Raw genomic sequence first — 21,581 nt, forward strand, 5'->3', positions numbered from 1 at the left:
CTTGCATCGGGAGGATAAAGGCAAAGCCAAGTCAGCGCTAATTTTGCGGTTGCCAATGGGCTCATTTTCTTGTGCGAAATTTTTCAGTTGTTTTCAAATCGGCTGTTCAGAATATTCATTCACAAAAATTATTATGCTATTGGAATAATGTTTGAATTCATTTGAAAGTTTAAAATTATTATCAAGTTTATCAATCATGAGTTTTTTTTTTAAAGGATTATTTTTTTCTACCAAATTATTCACTTAAGAAAACATCTTACCTATGGTACGGAATCACAGGTGATACCAGCTTGTAATTTGCATCAAGACTGGTACTATTGAACTGGCAGTAGGATCAAGCGACTGTTCTATTTTATCCACTGCTTGTTCTTAAAATACATGAAGAAACTGATGGACACGTATTTAAAAACGATTCAATGGTATTATACATTTTTCATGGCCATCCTTTTTGGATAGATAAGCGCAATAAACGAATAACGATTGTGAATCAACTATTTTTGTTACTTACCCTCGTTTATGATGAACCCGACTAAATTCGTTTATTTTACCTCAATTAATACATAAGTTATATTAACCCATTATTTGGCATGTGCTCGAAAAATTCATCTTTATGTATGGAAAATCCGATTCGTTAATAAGGGGTTGAAATTCAATCAATTTCAAAACTAAAACTACTGACTCATTCACATTTCGACAGAAAAATGTGAAATTATTATCGTCTTTGAGATTTGTTCCATTTTCCACAGCTGTTCTGTTTGTCCAAAAGGAATTTTTAATTCTTCAATTTGTTGAAGAGCTACCCCGCAAAAGCCCATTCGCTTGTTAAGGACATTTTTCACCATATTTCGTTTTCACAAAATGCTCAACTCTTGGCTGTAAGATATCACCTGCCTCTTTCCCGAAGGCACTTATCACCCATCTGTTTTCAGAAAGGTTTAAAACGTGTTCGTTCCCATTTTATATTTCTTATGAAGAAAGTGCAACAGCGATTCATTGCGGGGTCGGACTTTGGCGTCAAAAACCGTATATTCTTATTATGTAACATGTATTGATCCAACGGCAGCTTTGGTTTTGTCCATGCTAATATATTTGGTGCATCATTATCATTGTCATCGTCGTCTTGCTCATCGTGGATCAAAGTGGAATTTTTTTTCGTTGGAATCGGTATAAAGCGCTCCTGGGGCGCTGATAATTGAAATTTGTTACGAATGCAGAAATAGAAGAAAGTTTGAAAATTCAATTCGATCGAGCAGCAAATAGAGTGCACCTCAGATAAAAATTGCTCTTTTTTGCAAAATTGTCCGTTACGAACAACATATTTAACAATGGTTTGTACGGTAAACGAAAGACAAGTTGGAAAATTATTTTCAGAAATAATAAAATTTGTTTCATATAAAATTTCAAAGTTAAAAAGTATGATTAAAATTTGTTAGATCAGTTAGTAGATTGGTTCTTCAGACAAGTCACTGAAGTACAAGTGTATTTAAAATGCAGCACTCAATGCATACTTAACTGGCGAATGTTATGTTGACATGTGTTGACGTTTGACAACGATTGAATGTTGTGATTAGCTTAGCAAGTGAAAAACTCGTGAAATTCACACAAAAAAAATTGGTTTTACAATAATAGTGTAATAATTTATTGTTAATTTCATTGGGTCATTTCGATTGAGATTCGATTTCCCCAGAAGCATAATCTATTAGTAAATTTTATTCGTTGTTCGGTGATTACAAGAAGCAAAGATGGGTGAACGTAAAGGACAAAACAAATATTATCCGCCAGACTATGATCCGCGAGCTGGAGGTTTGAATAAATTTCTTGGCACACATGCATTGCGAGAGCGTGCCCGGAAGATCCATCTTGGGATCATCATCATTCGTTTCGAGATGCCCTACAACATCTGGTGCGAAGGATGCAAAAACCACATTGGAATGGGTGTTCGATACAATGCGGAGAAAACCAAGGTTGGCATGTACTATTCGACACCAGTTTATCAGTTCAAAATGAAATGCCATTTGTGTGACAATTACATCGTGATCAAAACGGATCCGGGGAATTTGGACTATGAAATTGTGTCGGGAGCGAGACGACAAGAGAATCGCTGGGATCCAACTGAAAATGGCCAAGTTGTACCAGACACCAAAGAGACACAACGGCGACTGTTCGACGATCCCATGTATAAATTGGAGCATGTGGCATCAGATTCAAAGAAATGCGATGATGCCAAACCCGCTCTATACAAACTCTACGAAAGAAATCATTACACTTGGGACGATGACTACATGGCCAATTCAAAGCTTCGTGCGGAATTTCGGAATAAGAAAAAGGAGTTAAAACTGGAAGCGGATAAAGATAAAGCATTGTTGTCAAGGTCTAGTCTCGATATTGAACTATTGCCCGAAAATGATCAAGACACTCGGCTGGCGGCGATGATGCGATTGCAGTCGGAAAGGGTGATCAATGAGAAAGATCGGAAAGAAGAAATGATCAATCGACCAGCGTTGCCCGCAATCAAAGCTATTAGCAATTTAAGGAGTCAGCGATTGTTGAACACAAAACTCACTAAAAACGATTTGGGCATCAAACGTAAATCGGATGAAAGCAACGAAGATTCGACCAAAAGAAGTAAACCAGCGGAAACGGTTACAAAGCAAAGTCTGGAGGAAAAATCTGAAGAAGATCCATCAATTTCAATAGATTCAATGGAAGAGAAAATGGTTGATGTTGCAGACAAAAATCAAACGAGTGAAAATTCATTAAAATCACCAAAGGTTCCACTCTCACTCTCTTTAGTTCGTAATTACTGTAGCGATTCAAGTTCTGACGATAATGATAATGCAAATTAGTAAATAAAGTAAATTCGACTATTCAAATATGTTGAAGACACTTTTTTTTGTTCCTTTTTTCCATCAATATTTTTTTCAACATCGATGTTATGGAGAGTTTCTAGTAATGATGGGCATTTGAACGGAAAAATGTAAACAAAGCTGAAATAAAGTTGCTGAGTTGAGCTACAAGGAAACTACCTAACAAAATGTAGTTTATTAAATTACTTAGAGTTCATCAATGCAGGGAAAAGCCGCATAATTCCAATTTTTATACGACTTTTTTCCTTTCTTCAATGACAGGCTGATTCTAAATTACTGTAAGTCTCTTCAATTCGACTTTTGAATCTTATGAATGAATTTCGCTTGAACACTAAATCAAAAAATACATGTCGATATTCTCAAACCAATATTATAACAATCGGCTTGACACCAAATGCAAAGTACATTGCGTACTTAACACACCGAATTCAGCGTTATTTACTAAACAAACAAAGACCGAAAACGAAGTTATATGGGCAAGTGACGTGTAAATGGTGATCAAAATCCATTATATTCACATTGCGGGCAAACGCCTGAACAAAGCTTCTTATCATAGCGACAACGTCAAAATGAACAACAACACATAAAACGAGCAGATAACTTTTGGCTAACTTTTTTTACTGTTATCGTAATTTTTTGTTTCATATATTTGAATTTAGTTGTAAAATTTATTCATTACGTTGATGGTTCAGTGAGTCAGACGGTAACACGGTAGAATCAACCAAATATCGAATTGTGTACGTGTCAAAAAAAAAAAAAAAAGGTTTAAAAAAAACATTGCGTTCTGATTAATTGTTTTTGCATGAATTGTAAACAAAACCAGATTTAGGCTATCGAGAATTATAAATATATATCGTGGGAACCGTGTTCTATATTTTTTATACATTGTATATTTAGTGTGTTAAATCATTTTGGTTGAATTCGACACAGTTCTTTTTTGTGTGTGTAAAGTGAAGTCGAGAAAAAAAAATCAATTACAATGGGTGCAACAACGAACAATCTGGTTTCAAAGAATACACGAGCTCTGATCCTAGTTGGCGGCTATGGAACACGTCTTAGACCATTAACATTGAGCAGACCAAAGCCATTGGTGGAGTTCAGCAATAAACCGATTTTGATGCATCAAATCGAAGCACTTGTTGAAGCCGGTGTGCGAGAGGTCATTTTGGCGGTTTCATACCGAGCCGAACAAATGGAGCAGCAATTGAAAGAAGAAAGTCAGAAGCTTGGTGTTGAATTGATTTTCTCACATGAAACGGAGCCACTTGGAACGGCCGGCCCATTGGCACTGGCACGAGATCTACTCACTTCTAGCGATGAACCATTTTTCGTTCTTAATTCGGATGTGATTTGTGATTTTCCATTTCGTGAGCTTGAAGCATTCCATCGGAATCACGGACAGGAGGGTACAATTGTTGTGACCAAAGTCGAAGAACCATCGAAATACGGTGTCGTTTTGTATGATGAAGCTGGTTGTATTCGTGATTTTGTTGAAAAACCACAGGAATTTATTAGCAATAAAATCAATGCCGGTAGGTTTTTTCTTGTGGTTTTCGTATTTTAATCGATTTTTTGTTTTAAATAGTTATTCAGATTTATGTTTCATTTCAATTTTTTTGTTCTTCACTTTTTGCAGGAATGTACATTTTGAATCCGTCAGTATTGAGTAGAATTGAAATCAAACCGACCTCAATTGAGAAAGAGGTGTTCCCAGTGATGGCAAAGGAGCAGCAATTGTACGCGTTTGAGTTGTCAGGCTTTTGGATGGATATTGGTCAACCAAAGGATTTTCTAACTGGTATGGATTCTTATTCAGAGAATACAAGTTTTCTTGTCGAATATTGTGAATTCGATTTTAAAAGCACGTTTCATGTGTTACATTTTCATAATGTATGTGCTTCTCAATTCCAGGAATGTGTTTGTATTTGAACTCATTACGCCAAAAGAATTCATCATTGCTGTATCAAAGTCCTGCCGAAAAGAGAACGATCGTAGGAAATGTTCTGGTGCATCCAACGGCGACAATTGGAGCAAATTGCCAAATCGGACCAAATGTAACAGTCGGACCAAATTGCGTAATTGAAGATGGTAATTGAATACTCAAGAATTCTCTTTGTCTGATTCGATGAAAAATATGCTAATAATGATCAATTGCATTGACAGGCGCCTGTATCAAGCGTTCCACAATACTGGAGGGTGCAATAATCAAAAGCCATGCCTGGCTTGACAGCTGTATAGTTGGTTGGCGATCGACGGTCGGTCGATGGGTTCGCATGGAAGGTACAACCGTGCTCGGAGAGGATGTCATCGTCAAAGACGAAATCTACATAAATGGTGGCCAAGTTTTACCCCATAAAAGCATACAGTCCAGTGTTCCAGAACCGCAAATTATTATGTAATAATTCGTAATTCTAGGCTATAAATGAAAGCATACACGATTTACACGCATCTACAAAGAAAACAATAATCAATTCTTCGATACAATTGTCAACAAAGAAATTCCTACATTTTTTCTATTTATATTTTTATTTTACACTAGTAAGAGTAGCTGTCGATTGAATAGCCAGTAATTTGAACCAGTCTTGTCAAAGAAATAGAAAATAAATAAGTTCTTTACTCTTTTGCTCGAGAAAACAGTTTTCGATTTTATTGGTTTCAAAATGCTAATAAAAAACGGTTTCTTTTGATCAACAAAACGCTTAATCTTTACCCATTGGTGTTTTCGTCTTTTGATTCAAGAATTTGTACAGGTATTTAATGCGTTTGTTGAGATCTCGCCACTTGGACGGCCGAGCAATTGGGAACAGCGATTGACTAAACACACGTCGTTTACGTAACAGCATCTTGTATTCATCGCCTTGGGCACCACGGATCCACGCTGGCAGATTATACAGAACGCGAGATGGATGCAAGTTGTCATTGCCTAAAATATCAATGTAGTCATTTTGACCGAACAAGGATCGTTTCTCATTCCATGAATTTTTTGGTCTGGAAAGTACACAAGAGTTCAAGTGAAACGATTCAATGCACAATGAACAAAAACGCATACTTGTATTGAGGGAATGACATAATCCGCTTGTCTCCATAGTGAGGTAATAAGCCACTGCGACCCAAATTATCTTCATATCCATAACGCCGGATAAATGGTTTCTTTTCGGCATAATACCGATATCGAACTGGCTGTATCTGTGGTGTTTTGACAACGAATTGCCGCAAGGTTGACACAAAACCACTGAACATTGACATTGTGATTCAGGCGCGTTTCAAACCACCTAAATTCAAAAAATTATGAAAATTTATTTTGATACGACTAATTTGAGGTTATGTTATAAAAACATCGTCAAATGCATACATTTGAACGATAGCATTTGTGTTCTTACTAAATAAAACGACACTCACCTGTGTAATTGTTGGTTTTTCCGAAAGAATTCAATCAGTGATAAAAATTTGTAGGAATTTTCCTTGCTTTTAATACACAATCGGAATACCACTACGCTCCGAATACTTATTGATGAGCAACAAAAGTCAATGCAATTGAAGAGAGAGAGAGAGAGAGCATTGTTGACAATGACATTTGTCATTCAGTCACAGTATGTTGACAGTGTAGAGAGCGCACAATTTGATACGAACTTTCTGTTCTTCTTCATTATGCGCTGAATTTCTCATTGAGTTTTCTTGGTATTTTTCATCATTTCTCAATCTAGAATAAAACGAAGTAAATGGAAAGAATGATGAAAAATCAAATATAACAAAGTAGAAAAAAATCCGGCTTGTTTCAGGTGAACATAATCATGGCAATTTATTTAATCCTAATGGTGCCCTTTTTAACTATTACATTGAACAAAGTTTAACAATCATAAAATTTTCTTAAAAAGCATTAAATTTCTTATTATAGCTTTCGAAATGAATATGTGTATGGTTTTCTATTGAAAAAATGTTGATACGATTTAAAAAGCATCATGCATCATGCAAATTCGTTGTATTGTTGAGTATTCGGAATGCAAGGCACAGAAATTCGTTGTTTTCGTTTAAAAAAAATGCGTATAAAATTGAGCATGTTAAGTACAAGATAATTACTGTTGGGTGCAGATCTAGTATTCGATAAAATCTCTTATTTCGTATGTGATTCAGTCAAATCGATTCCATTTAAATGCATTTTGCTGTTAAGGCTTAAAATTTGTTCTAAAAATCTAAGTGGTAATAAATCTGTTTTAAGTATCATTGAGCAATATGCTGTCAAATCTAATTTAGAGAAAAAAGTGTCTTTTTGTACGATTCAGATCCTGCTAAATGCAAATTCATCCAAAAAATCATTAAGTATACTGTTGCTGATCATCGCTGTGAGCTTAGGACGTTGAGTCAGTTGTACTCATGCGCACCGATGATATTTGACTATCGTTTGAGAAAAACGTGGGCGATTCGGTTTGATTTTTATTCGAATCTTGAATGGTGCTTGATGTGCGATAAACTTTTCGTGAGCCTGAATCTTTTCCGTCGCTGCTATGATCAACCGGAGTTGATGTGCGTTGCTTATCGACGCCGCGATTCTGTGGAGTTTCTGGCATGCAACCCGACGTGGGGCCCAAAAATGATTTCAGAAATATGCTGACCATAGACGAATCGGATGACGACGATATTGAGCTATGCTTCAACAGCTCACGAGCAAGAAAATCTTTGAGTTTGATCGATTTTGCAAGTGATTCGGGATCAGTTGGCTGTGATGTTGTTGCGTTGCGTTCTACTGTCCCAGTGTGTGTTGCGACTAAATTTTTATCAACAAAACTGTCATTGGTGGCCTTGCTTTGATTCATCTTTTGGAATGTTCTCTTAGCCGCTTTCGGTTTGACCGGCGATGATGGTTGACGCGATTTATCACCATGATTCGAAGAATCTGACGATTGTGATGTAGATGCACCGACTGCTTTTGATTTCTTTAGCTCTGCTGAAACCCAAGCCAAACCCATGTCATTTAATTCGTTTTCGAGTGCATCCGAAAACACTTCGTCATTTGGTAGCGTTGTCAGAGAAGAGGTCTTTCGATTGCTATGAATCACAAGCAAATCGTCCAAGTTTCCTCCTTTGTCTTTTGCTTCTTCGAATGAATGCTCCAGTATTTTTCTGCTCTTTAGTTCATTGACAATATCCGGTAGGCTGGAGTTCGAGGTTTCAGTTGCATCGGACAGATCGACTTGTTCGATGCTTTGACTATCCAGCAAACCAGGAACCGATTTTGCATATTCGGAATGTGTTGGGAATTTTTTATAGCTCAACGCCAATTCAGATTCATTCAATTGTATGCTATCCAGATCTGGGCGGTCACCTTGGAATGTTCTGTAGTTAAAGTCATCGGTTTGAACACCTTCAAGCAATTTCACTAATTTTGTATCGGTCAACACACTACTCGTTCCAGTAGCAATGGATTCATTCACACTGGCCAATGACAGCTGAGAAATGTCAGGATTTGCTTTGATGTATTCCTTGAAATTTGGAAACGCTTTGTAGAGGAGCTTGAGTGCTTCGTCATCTGGTGCCAGTTTTATGGAGCCATTTTTCGTCGTTGTTTCAATCACATTCGTCATATCGGTTGCATTCAATCGGGATGTGACTGGTGTGTCGACTTCAGTTATTGTTGATAGCTCATGTGGTAACTCGTCCTCCAGTTGTGGACTGTATCTGTAAGAGAGGAGGTTTTGGTGAGTTTATCTATATATTTAATTTACTTTTAAGCAACCAATCAATTGAAATTGATCGAAAATTGCTCACAAACTCAGAATGCAATCAAAATTTACCTCGTCATAGCAACTGGTGGCGGTGGTTTCACACTCTTATCTCGGCTATTCGTTGGCATTGGTTCGAGTGATTTTTGTTGTTCTTGCTCCGATGAATAATTGAATTTCGGAACGTCTTTCAAAAACGGCACAAAATCAGCCTTTTGCTGACTTTCGCGCAATGCATTTTGCAGTAGCTTCGTATTCCGTTCCAATTCGGCGGCCTTTGTGGTTTGCTTCAAATCGGGACTTTCGCGATAATCCGACGAAGTGACTGGTCTACTGTTGCCAACGCCACTGTCTTTGCTTTCGCCGAGCGGTTTGTTTCTGCTTGCAAAAAGACTCGCTCGATTTTCAATGGGCATCGAAGTATCAGCCGTTCCACTTGTTGATGAGAAATCGGATGAGGGTGCATTTGTACCTTTACTATCGGATAGTGGTGAGCCGTTGACTTGTTGTCCTTTTTGATTCTGTTCCGGTTGTGGTATATCCAAATATTCCGTGGGCCCGGTTTCCTTTTGTCCTGTTAACAAACTGCTTGCCGATGAAAGTGTATTCTCCAACAATTTTTGCTTCTCTTCGCGAACCTTCGAAATCATTGAGTCCAAATTGATGATGCGCTTAGTGCAGTTGGCTGCCAGTTCATCATATTTGGCAATCAAATCGTCTCTTGATAACTTTTCGTCTGGATCTTGTACCGGATCATTTTTAAGCGATGCTTCTTTCGTTGGTTTCGGTTTCGCGTTGTCGGTTTTTTCGGATTTCGAATTCGGTTCGTTTTTCTTCGACAAAATATCATCCCAGACACCACTGGATGCGCCACTTTCTTTGCTGTCTTTGCGCGTTTTTGTTGCTAATTTGTTATTTTCCGCCAAAAAGCGGGCGAGTTGTTGAAGTTTCGCCTTGTCCACCAATTGCAATTGTTCGACAGAAGCTGAAGATATATGGGAAATTGGTGTTGAGGTCGTACTCGATATGAATTGTCGATTGCTGCTCACATTGATGATCGATGAATTAGGAGTTCGAACCGTGCTCACTGAACTCATATTCAACTGCTCGATCGATGTTCGTGACATACCTAACATTCGAATTACATAGTGTAGGAGTTCAGTGTCACTAACCGGTTTGTTCTCACCCGATGATTGATTATTCAAATCATTTGATATGGCACCATGTTGCATTGCTTTTGTTAATTGCGTTTCAACTTGTACCGGTGGGCTTAAATAGGCAGTGAGTGTTGTTGATTCTGATAAAATGTCAAACTCTTTCCGTTCCGTTTTAGTGACCTTTGATTTGGCCGGAGTTTTTGGGTATATTTTGCCATTTCCATTCGTCACTGGGACGATTTGAATATTTTCTTTTGAAGATTTTTTCAATTTTTCACCCCATTTCACGTCGTTCACAACAACTTCCGTGGATTTTTCTCTACGTTGTTCATTTTTATTCACATTGATCACAATTCGCACTGGTATATCGTCTCGGGACTCTGTTCCATTGGCGGTTACAACAGCAACGGCATTTTTATCCTTAGTCGATTTTAGGGCCGATTTAATCGGCTGATTTTTCTGTTCTACGATCTTTTTCTCTCTTAAGTACAGCTGACGGGCTTTTTCGTCGATGCACGACTCTTTGATTTTCAAAAGACGTTCACGTTCCTTCAGCTCTTGTTCTCGTTCGCGTTCTCGTTCGCGATCTTGTTCACCTTCTCGATCCGGCATCGACTGTTTTTTAACCGATGTCTTTTCAACAGATTTTTCATTCATAATTTCTTGTTGCTTCTCTTCTACTTTATCGATTTCGGTCATGAATTGGCTGGTGTCAATGCGGCTTATATCACCATTGTTCTGTTGGATTTCTTCGCACAAAAGTCGGCGGAATGAATTGACTTGGTTGAGTAATTCATGTAGAGCCTTAATTTTCGTTTGATTCGAACCTTTGTCATTGTTATTGTTTCGACAACGATTTATATCGTCAGTGATGTTATTCGAGCGTTCGGTGACATAATCCAACAAAAATGAGTTGGTGCTATCAGATGACACATCTTCCTTTTGCAATTGTTTCGGTTTAGTACCATTCGATCTGGCTTTAGACTTAGCTTCGGCGACATTTAAATCATCCGAATCTGATCGCTGCTGAGAGGAAGCTCTGACACCCTTTGGATTAACCTTTGGACATGTGATTACGGTCGGTTTTTTTAAAACACTACGAAATTCTTCATTCATCAATTGTTGCTTCTCTTCGGCTAATCGCTTGAGTCGTGACTCCGAAAGCATTTCATTGGTCTGGTAAAAAGAATTTGGTATATTTTAGTGGTTTATTGTTATTTTTCAATGAAATTCTCTTACTCACCTGTACAAAACTGTTAGCTAATTCATTGTTCTTCAAAATTTCACTCAATTGTGTCGACATTAGTTCATAATCTCTTCGGATTTTCTCCTTTTCCAATGCTACTTTTGAGCGATTTTCAGCCAATTTCCTGCAAAAATTTTGTCTTTCATTAGAATTTGCACAAAATTTCATTTTGTGAGGAAAAAATGTTTTCTTCTTCATCACTACGCAGAAGAATTAAAAAAAAATGTTTCAACTTCAACTCACTTCATGTTCAACAGTTCAGTTCGTTTGACCTCATCGAGTTCAATCTTTCGTCTGGCTTCATCCCATGCGCTGAGTGGTGTAACCTTCTGTACTTTCTCGATTAAATCGATGTTTCCATCATATTGCCTAGTGTATTTATTGGCATGATCATAGAATTGAACCTTTGATGGTCGTTGTGTTGTTGCCGTCGAAGTGCTGCCCCTGACAAATTCGGGAACAAAATGTTTTCTCTCCGGTAGCACTTTCATTGGTGATTTACCACTAGTTTTCGATGGAGTTTTAATAACTCGCGATAGCCGCGATGATATTGCGTTCATTGGTGATTTCTGCGGTGTTTTTCTCGTTACGCTTCGCGTTGAAACCGGGCTCTTGTCTAATTTGTATGTTTTAGCAATGTGTGGACTTGACCGAAGTGAAGTGGTTGATTTGATGGCTGGTCGTCGGCCTAGTAAATCTGATACCTTTGTAATCAATGGCGGTGGATCGCTCATTGGACTGTCAGTGAGCGAGAAATCGGTGGCTGTGCTATTATTGGCCGAAGCATAGCGCGATGGATTATATTCCGTTGGCTTAACCATCGTCGATGAAGTCTTCTTCTTCGGAGAAATCACGGATTTAGATACTGCCGGAATTTTATTCTTAACCTGCGGTTTCTTTTTATCTTCAACCAAAATGACCGAAGCAGTCGAACTATCACTTGAAGAAGACGATGAAGTCGACGAATCGCTACTTGTCTCGGGTGAACTCTCAACCTTTTTCGAAACCGTCACCACTTGCTTCTCTTTCACTTTGTTCGTTTGTTTTGTTGGCTTCATATTTTGCTCCTCTTTCAGTTTCTGTGCCGCAATTTTACCGCGTTTTAATGCAAGTCGTCGGTTTTTCTCTTTTTGTTCTTCGAATTGTTGTTGCCTATCATTTTCACGTGCTGCATTCAAATGTGCTTCACCAATTTGTGCCAGACGCGTTTGATAGTCTTGTTCAATGATTCCCAATTGTTTTTGACGCCATTTTAACACTTCATCTTCTTTAACACGATTTAATAGTTCAATTTGACGTTGCTCCTCTTTTCGAACATTTTCACGCACTTGTGCTGCAATTTCCTTGGATTGTTGTCGCACCTACCGAAATGAAACGTTCACCATTTAGAAAATGTCAGAAAATAAAATATTCATGAAAGAAAGTCAATAAATTCACGTCGACGTGTTATACCTGTATCAAGCGCAACTTTCTCTGTTGGCTAATTGCCTGTTTCTCGGCCCAATCGAAGTTGCTGTCAATGCCACTTGATGATTTTTTCACTTCACTTCGTTTGCCGTTAGTCGATACATTCTCCTTATTTGCGCACTTACCGTTTGTGAAATCATACTGATGCTTTGTTATGCTCGACATTACAAAATACGTTCAATTTAAATAACAAAAAAAAAACAAATTTTTCCAATAATTTCCAATGGTTTTTTCTCTCTTAATTTCAAAACATATTTTCAAACAAAGAATTTTACACAACTACAAAAATAATTTTGAAAACAACAGACATAGAAAACAAAAACAGTGAATAAAAGTGAGAGCAACACAAACAAGCGAATGCTCCGAAATTTCGTTAGTAGTAGACTGAATGTTTTATGTACAACATATGTCATAGCGCGCTTGGCAGTTGACAGTTTGACCAACTGTGCAGCGTTGAACTATGGTGCGGTTCACATTAGACATTCGAGTGGTGATTTAGTTGGCCATGAAAATTGAATATGATTACAAATGGGTAGGTAAATTCGATGAAAATAAATGAAACATGGAAAAAATATGAAACAAAGTGGTCATTGCATGAAAATCTCAATGATTATTAGGTGAAAGAAAAATATTTTCAATAATATCAAAGCTGACCATTTCGCCGTGAATAGCAAATGAAATCAAACTATTATCATCGAATTTCGATAAGTGTTTCGCTCATATCGTTTAAAATATCAAACGACCGAGTGGAATTTATCAATTTTGAAATGTTGATAAATGGAATCACTCCTTTGTGGCACAGTGATGGCATGCAAAGCACATGAATCGACGTCAAAGTCAGTGACTGGTTGGTGATATCAGCAAGGAATTGTGCATTCATACAGCGCAACATATGCCCAGATGCCGACAATCGACCGACCAACCGTACCGAACGGGCAAACTGTCATGTTTGACATTTAATTGGTGGCGTTTGTTTATGCTATATACAATACAAAACTTCACGCACACACACCACCGCACCAAGCGAAACAAAATCTAATCATTGCATGAAAGAAGACGACGACAACGTACCAATAATATATAATGGAATGAGAGAATTAAAAAAAACGAGTGAAGAACGAATTTCTGGCATTTGTGTTCCATTCATTTTCTTAGTGCAAGTTGATAAATGTGGCGGAACGATTGCAATTCGGTGAACGCAGAGAATTGCACAAAGTTTATTATTTAGTGAATAGAAAATTGTGAAAAGAATCCAAGAAAAAGCGAAACGAACATACGAAAAATAGATTGGAATAAGGAATCCCTTCATATACATATTTTCCTTCATACTAAGACTTGGAGTGGGGTGCGGTTCACCGATTTTCGAAACCAACATAGACCAATCTGCATTGTTATTTGCACTACAAATCGCAACATACCGAAACAAAAATAAAATCAAAACAGTGTGTTTGTTGTTTTTTTTCCCAATTCATTCGTTCGAAATCGATATTTTGTTGGTTGATGCATTTCGCTTTTGTTTTTGCCATCGAATTTATCGATGCGAATGCAAACCCAAAACCGACGAACAATTTTTCGTCAATGAGCGCCGACTACAGAAGGTTATACAAGTAGAAATCACTTGTCATGTTTTATTAGACAATTTATGTTTTGAAATAGCGAAAATTACACTCAAATCCAATTTTTGATCATTTTCATTTTTCACACTCGCCATTACATACATCGGCGTGGAAACAAAGAAACAGTGATATTATTATTTTTCGCCATCACTTTGCACAACGAAGTACACATACGCAAAGTATTGGTGCGCTCTTACTCATGGAAAAATGAAGTAGTGATTTTTATCAAACAACGTGACGAATTTATTTAGTCAATGGTTGAAGGAAATTACAGTTTTGATAAAAACAAAATTTAATTTAATCGTAACGTTTTTTGTTTGTTTCTGTGTTGGAATGGAAACCGATAATAATAAAACCAACATTGCAGTAATGACAATAAACATTCATAGTAAATAGCCTAATTAGTGGGCCACATAAACATAACATATACGACAGTTTTTATACAACAATCTTCCAACAACACACACACACACACACATACTCACACAACGCAAACAAATCAGGTAGACAATGTCTCGTTTAGCTGATTATTTTGTGATAGTCGGTTATGATCATGAAAAAGAACGTAAGTGTAAAAGGGAATTTGAACTTTTGGAATCTTATTTTCTCAATAAGCGTGTATTCATGTTCGTATTTTTTTCTTAGGATCCGGCAAACGAAGCGGAAAGATTTTACAACGTTTCCCAGAAAAAGATTGGCCAGATACTCCATTCATCGAGGGCATTGAATGGGTAAGACATAGTTTAAAAGAACATAAGAATCGAATTGTTGTTGACGTGTTTATTTATCATTTATAGTTTTGCCAACCGCTTGGATGGGCCTTATCGAATGAACGATTGGAGCCGCAGTTCTTCGTATCGGTTTTGACTGATATCGATGCGAATCGACACTATTGTGCTTGTCTGTGTTTCAACGAAACCGTTGCCATCACACCCAACAAGCCCATCGATGAGGAAGAAGAGGACAGCTTTTCACCGAGACAAACACTGCTCAATCCGGCCGCTGTTGTCGCAGCGGCCGGTGGAGCTGTTGTTAATAATTTTTCATCGTCCGCTTTAATTCAAGAAGTCAACTCAAAACCAACATCGAATATCACACATCATAGCATCATGTACGCTCCCAAGTGCTTGGTTCTGGTGTCACGTTTGGATTATATCGAAACCATTCGGGTAATTTATAGCTAATCAAATGCACTTTTCAGGGACTCTATGTTGGAGAGGTTCTTTTTAATTCTCTTTTCACTTTTAACTGACAATTTGGTTGATCTTTTCTCCATAGAATTGCCTCGGAACCATTTATACGGCATTCATCGAAAGTCTACCGTATCAACTCGAAACATTGATTGGAAACATTCTCGGATGTATTCAGGTAATTAACCTAAGACTTGAGATTGACTGTAAAGATGATTCGAATATGCATCAATGAAAAATCCTAACGATTTTGAATATATCTTACAGATACCACCGCCAGGCGGTCCACAAGTGCGTTTTTCAATTGGAGCCAGTGACAAACAAGCATTGCAGCCGCCATTATCACCTACCCTACCCGTAACTGGAACATGCGTTAGCATGCTATTTCAACAGTTGGGCATAAAAAATGTCATCCTTCTGTTCTGCGCCGTAATGACCGAGCACAAAATTTTATTTCATTCCAAAAGTTTTTCCCGTTTAACCGATAGCTGCCATGCATTAACGGCACTCATGTATCCATTCCGGTAAGTATTTTGAAAAAATTGATGCGTTTCTTTGGTCTAAATATAAAATCTCCAGACATATCCAGCTAATGACCCGCACTCATTACAGTTATACACACGTTTACATCCCAATTTTACCGGCGCCTCTATCCGAAGTCTTGTCCACACCAACACCATTCATAATGGGTGTTCACAGTTCATTGCAGCCAGAAATATCCGATTTGATGGATGTGATTGTGGCCGATATTGATGGTGGATCAATTCGAATCCCTGAATCGCTAGTGCCACCGGTTTCTGTGCTACCCGATGCCATTTGGGAAAGCACACAAATGTCCTTAACAATGGTGTTGCAACCAAAACTCAACTCAGCCGATTTGGCATTCCCGTCGCCAGCAGCGACCATCGAACCGAATCTTGCGATGCAAGACAAAGAAATTCGTGCCGTATTTATGCGGACATTTGCTCAACTGTTGCAAGGATATCGATCATGTTTAACCTTGATTCGAATTCATCCGAAGCCCGTGATCACATTTCACAAAGCCGGCTTTTTGGGTGCAAGAGATTTAGTCAATTGCGATTTTTTGTCGCGCGTATTAGATAGTATGTTTTTCACAAGTTTTATCACCGAACGTGGTCCACCATGGCGTGCATGCGACGCATGGGATGAATTGTACAGTTCAGTAACCGATTTGACACGAACTGAACTCCAAAATCCCAAATTGGTAAGCTGATGTCATTCACATTCAATAGCAAATGGATTTCTTTTTCAATCACAGTCAAAGATTATTTTTCTCGTGCGTTCATTTCAGGTGTTGACTCACATTCGAGAATTAGCTCAGATTTTATACACAAATGAAAATCCATCATCTCAAAACTATATGCAAAAGGTGTTGCGGCCACCCGATGGATCGTACTCGCGTATTCATCAGCCCACATTGAATCCGTTGAACGGTGATTTAGTGCAACAAATCATCAACGATGGTTTGGCTAAGAATAACATTGAAACGAAAAGTTTTCAATCGGCTCGATTGTCACCACGAATCGTGCCAATGGGACCACATTTACAAAGTATTTCGGATGGACGACCGGTGGTCAATAATACCGCTCGTCGTTTGGAGGTGCTGAAAACTTGTGTCAATTGCATTTTTGAAAATAAAATTGCTGACGCACGTAAAAGTTTTCCGGCTGTTATGCGTACGCTGAAGCAACGCGATGCCCGATTAACATTGTGCCGAGAACTGGCACGAACCGTACAAGGAAATAAAGCCATGTTGGATCATCAACAATTCGATTTAGTCATCAAGTGAGTGATGTCATTCTTTTTTTCTTTCAAATTCCATGTTCACATTGAACTTTGCCCTTTGATTCATGAATTGAAACATTTCAATTAATTCTTGAATACATTTTTTTTCCATTGTTGTTGTTGTTTCATGCAGGCTAATGAATCGAGCGCTGCAAGACGACTCTATAATGGATGAATATGGTGTTGCCGCCTCGTTATTGCCACTGTCAACGGCATTCTGTCGGAAATTGTGTACGGGTGTCATTCAATTTGCGTACACATGCATTCAAGATCACCCGGTGTGGAAGAGTCAACAGTTTTGGGAGAGTGCATTCTATCAAGATGTTCAAACGCAAATCAAAGCATTGTATTTGCCGCGGGCGAACAATACAACGTCTTCCTCCTCCATTATCGAAAATAATTACTCATACTCACGAACCAGACTCAGTCCGTCAAATTCAAGGTTAGTTTCGTTTCGTTTCGTTTCGTTCTTGTGTTATCAGCATATCAACTGTGTTCATAGTCTACATGTGTTTTTCTTTCGAAAAACTGTGTGTCATTTCAACAGCTGAAGTATTTCATGTATGTTTTTTTTTGTTTTTGGCAGGGACTTGAAAGAGTATCGGGCATCGATTTTATCACGAGTTCAAGAGCCATCAGCATTAGAAATAGCAGCTGAGCAAATGCGATTGTCACCATCCATGGATCCAGCCAAATTGAATGAATTCATCAATTCGGAAGAGTCAACGCTGTACAGTCAAGCAATTCATTATGCCAATCGAATGGTGTCGCTATTAATTCCCACCGACATTAGCTCTGGTATAAAAGTACAAAAAATTGATCATCACTTGGAGGATGATACAAGTGTTTCAAACAGTATTGTTGAATCGCGAAGTGCACGCAGCGATCATTCAGGCGATGAAGGATTCGAAGAAAGTGATCCATTTGAAACGGGCAATATTGTAACCAAAATGGTGAGCCGATTCATTGATCGTGTGTGCACTGAGGGCAGTGTAACGGCTGAACATGTGCGAAATTTACATGTTATGGTGCCCGGTGTTGTGCACATGCACATCGAGACATTAGAGGCTATTCATCGTGAATCGAAGCGAATTCCATCGGTTAAAAAGCCAACGATACAGGCACCAATCTTGCTATCAGGAGAAGAGATTCTGGGCGAAGCCATGCGTGTTTATATGCTGCCCGATGGGCGTGAAGAAAGTTGTTCGATTATGACGTCACTTTTGCCTGCCGAAGGTGCTCTATTTTTAACGAATTACAGAGGTGAGTCAGTGGATAAGACTTTGAAAATTATTGTACTAATTCCAAAACATTCCAATTTAAGTTGTATTCCGGGGATCACCATGTGATATGCTGTCATGCGAACAGAGCATAGTGCGTTCATTCCCGATATCATGTTTGACCAAAGAGAAGCGATTGACACGACTGTATCTGCCGCACTTGGATCAGGAGTTACCAGAAGGATTGCAGTTGCGCTCGTGCACATTTCAATTGATCAAAGTTGCTTTTGACGAAGAAATCGCCGCCGAAAACGTTGAAGCATTTCGAAAATTGTTGAATCGTGCACGTCATCCACCACATGAATTTGGCCATTTCGCATTTGCATCGCATGGCATTATACCCAGTACACCGCTTCACAAAGTCAAAGAAAAGAATGCCACGTTGAAGGGATTCGCGAAGAAAACACTCATTCGAACTGCTAAACGAGCTGGTTTCAAGCAAAAAGGTGTTACACGACGAAAATACGTTTTGCCCGGTGTCAATTTTGACGATACTTCACCGACCAACGAACACGGAACCAACAGTCTTACGAATAGCAATTCCGAACATCATTTGCATAATATCAACGATGAGGATGATTCAGATGATACCGTCGATACGATGCCACGCGTCACAGTCAAAGATATTGAACGGTTGAAAGAACGAAGCTATGTGAGGGACTGGAAACGGCTCGGTTTCAGTGATCCACACTCAAACTATCGAATCTCCTCCGTCAATTGTAATTACAGCTTGTGCCGATCGTATCCGGGTGAGTGAAAAATCGAATTATTTTTATTTTTTTCCCATTCTTTGTCTTCTTCTTCGTACATTTTCGGAGAGAAAATTTACAATTTTTCTTTTATAATGAAACTTCTTTCTTTCCACAGCGATTATTGTATCTCCACAGGGCATATCAGACGATTCACTTCGTTGCCTATCTCGATGTTATAAAAACCATCGAATTCCGGTGCCAACGTGGCGACATCAACGGAATGGTGCAATATTATTGCGGTAAGCGTTCGCTATTTACCTTGTCTCAATCCCAAAACATGCCATCTAACACAGCTTTTCTCATTTCAAATTGCAGTGGTGCATTACCGCATCCCAAGGGAGTGATCGGAATGTTCAAAGCACATCCAGCTGGTTCAACGAACATATCAACCGATTCGACCGGTTTCCAAGAGCAAGATCGATTTTTCACTCAAATCATCGAATCGATGCCAAATTCAGTGGCACTACGACATCCATTGGATTTATTCGATTCGAATTTATCGATAAATTCATTGATGTGGGCCGCTGAGGATGTCAATTACTATCAACATAATCAAATGGCTGCAAAACAAGAGCGAACGCCCGATTCAAGTCGACGATTTTCACAAGGTGCTTTCCATACAGTGCGATCGTTTTCGAACTTTGGCAATCGTTCGAATCAGTCAAGTGCAACGAAAACGCCAAACAAATGGGGTTCACTGAAAGCAGGATCTGGTCTCACGCAATCCTACTCCAATGCGCAACCATTGCGAGACATCAACGAGAAGAACCATTCGCACACGTACTCGTTCCACCGCGTTCCAATGTACATTTTGGGCGAGAAATCACAATCGAAATCAGCACGACTATCCGAATTGTGCACGGAATTCATACCAGTTGACTACACAGATGTGCGACAATCGCGGATTGCCTTCAAAAAGCTGATGCGAGCCTGTCTACCGTCAACGGAAACAAATGAGCCGGATCAAACGTTTGCCAAACTATTGGAACAGTCCGAATGGCTGCAGCAAATTCGTAATATTTTGCAATTATCTGGTGCGGTTGTGGATCTGATTGATTTGCAGGGATCAAGTGTCACGCTGGCATTGGAAGATGGTTGGGATGTGACGTCACAGATAACCTCGTTGGCACAGCTATGCTTAGATCCATACTATCGAACAATCGAAGGTTTTCGAGTGCTGATCGAAAAAGAATGGCTTGCCTTTGGCCATCGCTTTGCGCATCGTTCAAATTTAAAAGCGGGTGGCGGCGGTGGCGCCCAATTTGCACCAGTATTTCTACAATTTTTGGATGCTGTCCATCAAATTCAAGTACAATTTCCGTTATCGTTTGAATTTAACGATTTCTACCTGCGTTTCTTGGCATATCACAGTGTATCGTGCCGTTTTCGAACGTTCTTATTCGATTGCGAGTTGGAGAAATTCGATTTGGGCATTGCAAAAATCGAAGACAAACGTGGCTCGTTGAATTCAAAGCATGTGGTTGTCGAAACCGGAACCGGTTCGGATGATGACATTTTCCCGGGCGGTATTCGATCGTCGGGCGTTGGAGCTGCCAAAATTGGTTACTCGGTGTTTGATTACATCGATCGTCAGCATGCCAAATTCCCGATATTCTACAATTTTATGTACAGTGGTGATCAAGATCAACCGATTTTACGGCCACAAAGCTCCGTTGCGATGCTCGAATTGTGGCGATATTACATTGACGAAGAGTTGGCACATGGTCCACCATACGATCTTGAACTGGTTTGCAATGATAATCATGAAGATGAAGAGATTGATTTCCTGTCTTCGACTGGAATGCGAAGCGCCAGCAACAATTCAAACCATGGCAGCAGTAGCAATACCCATCTGTCATCTAAAGCTCAACAACAGAGAAGAAGACGCGTGGTTGCGACTGGATATGACAGTCTTGCAAAGTGTGATCCGGATATTTTCTCGCGAATTCTTGAAGAACTTCGTCAATCCGAGAGCGAAAGAGGTCTTTTGCCACAGAAATGGCGTCAAATTTGGGATAAGCTTGAATTGCCGCAGAGCGATTCATTGAAACGGAATTCATCGTTCAGCAGTGCAATCGTTCGATCACACGGTCGATTGTTGCACAAGCGTTCAACATTGGAAATTTTAATGCGTGGCCGACTTGCCGGTGGCATTCATCAAGAAACCTTTGCTCACCCACATCGTTTCGAGAAGCATTCATACACAACACCAACGCATTGTAATCACTGTGACGGCGTTCTGTGGGGCCCAATGTGGACGGGACTTAGGTTAGTTTTCAATGACAATGGACATAGACAATTCACTATTTTTGCGTGAATTGCGACCCAATTTAGCATTTAAGTCGGAAAATTCAATTTTTTCGCCAAAGAAAAAAGATCAATTTAAATGGAAATCAAATTTTTTTTGAAGGATTTTTAAAAGAAAAATAACAAAAAATCAAATTCGATTTCTCTTCGCCAGATGCATGGACTGTGGAAATTCA

General features: G+C 39.0%; 5 protein-coding genes across 6 annotated transcripts; 3 read left to right on the forward strand and 2 right to left on the reverse strand.

Annotated features, from left to right (window-relative positions):
- The first annotated feature begins 1,742 nt into the window (after positions 1 to 1,742).
- LOC129564672 (coiled-coil domain-containing protein 130 homolog) lies at positions 1,743 to 3,035 on the forward strand. The gene has a single exon (XM_055438837.1). It carries the CDS (start codon positions 1,743 to 1,745, stop codon positions 2,844 to 2,846), a length of 1,104 nt encoding a protein of 367 aa, XP_055294812.1. The 3' UTR covers positions 2,847 to 3,035.
- An 811-nt stretch (positions 3,036 to 3,846) lies between these two features.
- On the forward strand, positions 3,847 to 5,501 carry LOC129564671 (mannose-1-phosphate guanyltransferase beta). Its single transcript, XM_055438836.1, has 4 exons — positions 3,847 to 4,399; positions 4,504 to 4,665; positions 4,779 to 4,955; positions 5,031 to 5,501. The coding sequence occupies exons 1-4, from the start codon at positions 3,847 to 3,849 to the stop codon at positions 5,264 to 5,266; spliced, it is 1,128 nt and encodes a 375-aa protein (XP_055294811.1). The 3' UTR covers positions 5,267 to 5,501.
- LOC129564675 (39S ribosomal protein L51, mitochondrial) lies at positions 5,487 to 6,470 on the reverse strand. Its single transcript, XM_055438840.1, has 3 exons — positions 6,267 to 6,470; positions 5,917 to 6,139; positions 5,487 to 5,855 (listed from the first exon to the last, which is right to left on the reverse strand). The coding sequence occupies exons 2-3, from the start codon at positions 6,111 to 6,113 to the stop codon at positions 5,567 to 5,569; spliced, it is 486 nt and encodes a 161-aa protein (XP_055294815.1). The 5' UTR covers positions 6,114 to 6,139; positions 6,267 to 6,470; the 3' UTR covers positions 5,487 to 5,566.
- A 170-nt stretch (positions 6,471 to 6,640) lies between these two features.
- Positions 6,641 to 13,429, reverse strand: LOC129564663 (uncharacterized). The gene is made up of 5 exons (XM_055438816.1): positions 12,440 to 13,429; positions 11,231 to 12,348; positions 10,985 to 11,111; positions 8,657 to 10,917; positions 6,641 to 8,540 (listed from the first exon to the last, which is right to left on the reverse strand). The coding sequence occupies exons 1-5, from the start codon at positions 12,617 to 12,619 to the stop codon at positions 7,214 to 7,216; spliced, it is 5,013 nt and encodes a 1,670-aa protein (XP_055294791.1). The 5' UTR covers positions 12,620 to 13,429; the 3' UTR covers positions 6,641 to 7,213.
- On the forward strand, positions 13,375 to 21,581 carry LOC129564662 (myotubularin-related protein 13; the record flags this gene model as incomplete). 2 transcript variants are annotated; one of them, XM_055438815.1, is given in 14 exon segments in its annotated part: positions 13,375 to 14,052; positions 14,438 to 14,635; positions 14,716 to 14,801; positions 14,868 to 15,239; positions 15,349 to 15,438; positions 15,528 to 15,784; positions 15,873 to 16,485; positions 16,573 to 17,066; positions 17,200 to 17,508; positions 17,653 to 18,329; positions 18,391 to 19,095; positions 19,214 to 19,337; positions 19,414 to 21,366; positions 21,560 to 21,581. In XM_055438815.1, coding segments are annotated over 13 exon segments (5,757 nt in total), but the record flags the coding sequence as incomplete, so codon positions are not given.

The sequence above is a fragment of the Sitodiplosis mosellana genome, unplaced genomic scaffold, assembly GCF_009176505.1.
Source record: "Sitodiplosis mosellana isolate CC-2019 unplaced genomic scaffold, AAFC_SMos_1.0 Smas_scaffold_1, whole genome shotgun sequence".
NCBI classification, from domain to species: domain Eukaryota; kingdom Metazoa; phylum Arthropoda; class Insecta; order Diptera; family Cecidomyiidae; genus Sitodiplosis; species Sitodiplosis mosellana.

What these genes read in the sequence shown, in the direction of transcription:
- LOC129564672 (XM_055438837.1), top strand. Translation starts at nt 1,743, where the DNA reads ATGGGTGAACGTAAAGGACAAAACAAATATTATCCGCCAGACTATGAT.
- LOC129564671 (XM_055438836.1), top strand. Translation starts at nt 3,847, where the DNA reads ATGGGTGCAACAACGAACAATCTGGTTTCAAAGAATACACGAGCTCTG. An exon ending in TAGCAATAAAATCAATGCCG is followed by an intron (nt 4,400 to 4,503) that starts GTAGGTTTTTTC and finishes CACTTTTTGCAG; the next exon opens with GAATGTACATTTTGAATCCG. An exon ending in ACCAAAGGATTTTCTAACTG is followed by an intron (nt 4,666 to 4,778) that starts GTATGGATTCTT and finishes TCTCAATTCCAG; the next exon opens with GAATGTGTTTGTATTTGAAC.
- LOC129564675 (XM_055438840.1), bottom strand. Translation starts at nt 6,113, where the DNA reads ATGTCAATGTTCAGTGGTTTTGTGTCAACCTTGCGGCAATTCGTTGTC. An exon ending in ATGTCATTCCCTCAATACAA is followed by an intron (nt 5,856 to 5,916) that starts GTATGCGTTTTT and finishes TGTACTTTCCAG; the next exon opens with ACCAAAAAATTCATGGAATG.
- LOC129564663 (XM_055438816.1), bottom strand. Translation starts at nt 12,619, where the DNA reads ATGTCGAGCATAACAAAGCATCAGTATGATTTCACAAACGGTAAGTGC. An exon ending in GAAAGTTGCGCTTGATACAG is followed by an intron (nt 12,349 to 12,439) that starts GTATAACACGTC and finishes TCATTTCGGTAG; the next exon opens with GTGCGACAACAATCCAAGGA. An exon ending in TAGCTAACAGTTTTGTACAG is followed by an intron (nt 10,918 to 10,984) that starts GTGAGTAAGAGA and finishes TCTTTTTACCAG; the next exon opens with ACCAATGAAATGCTTTCGGA.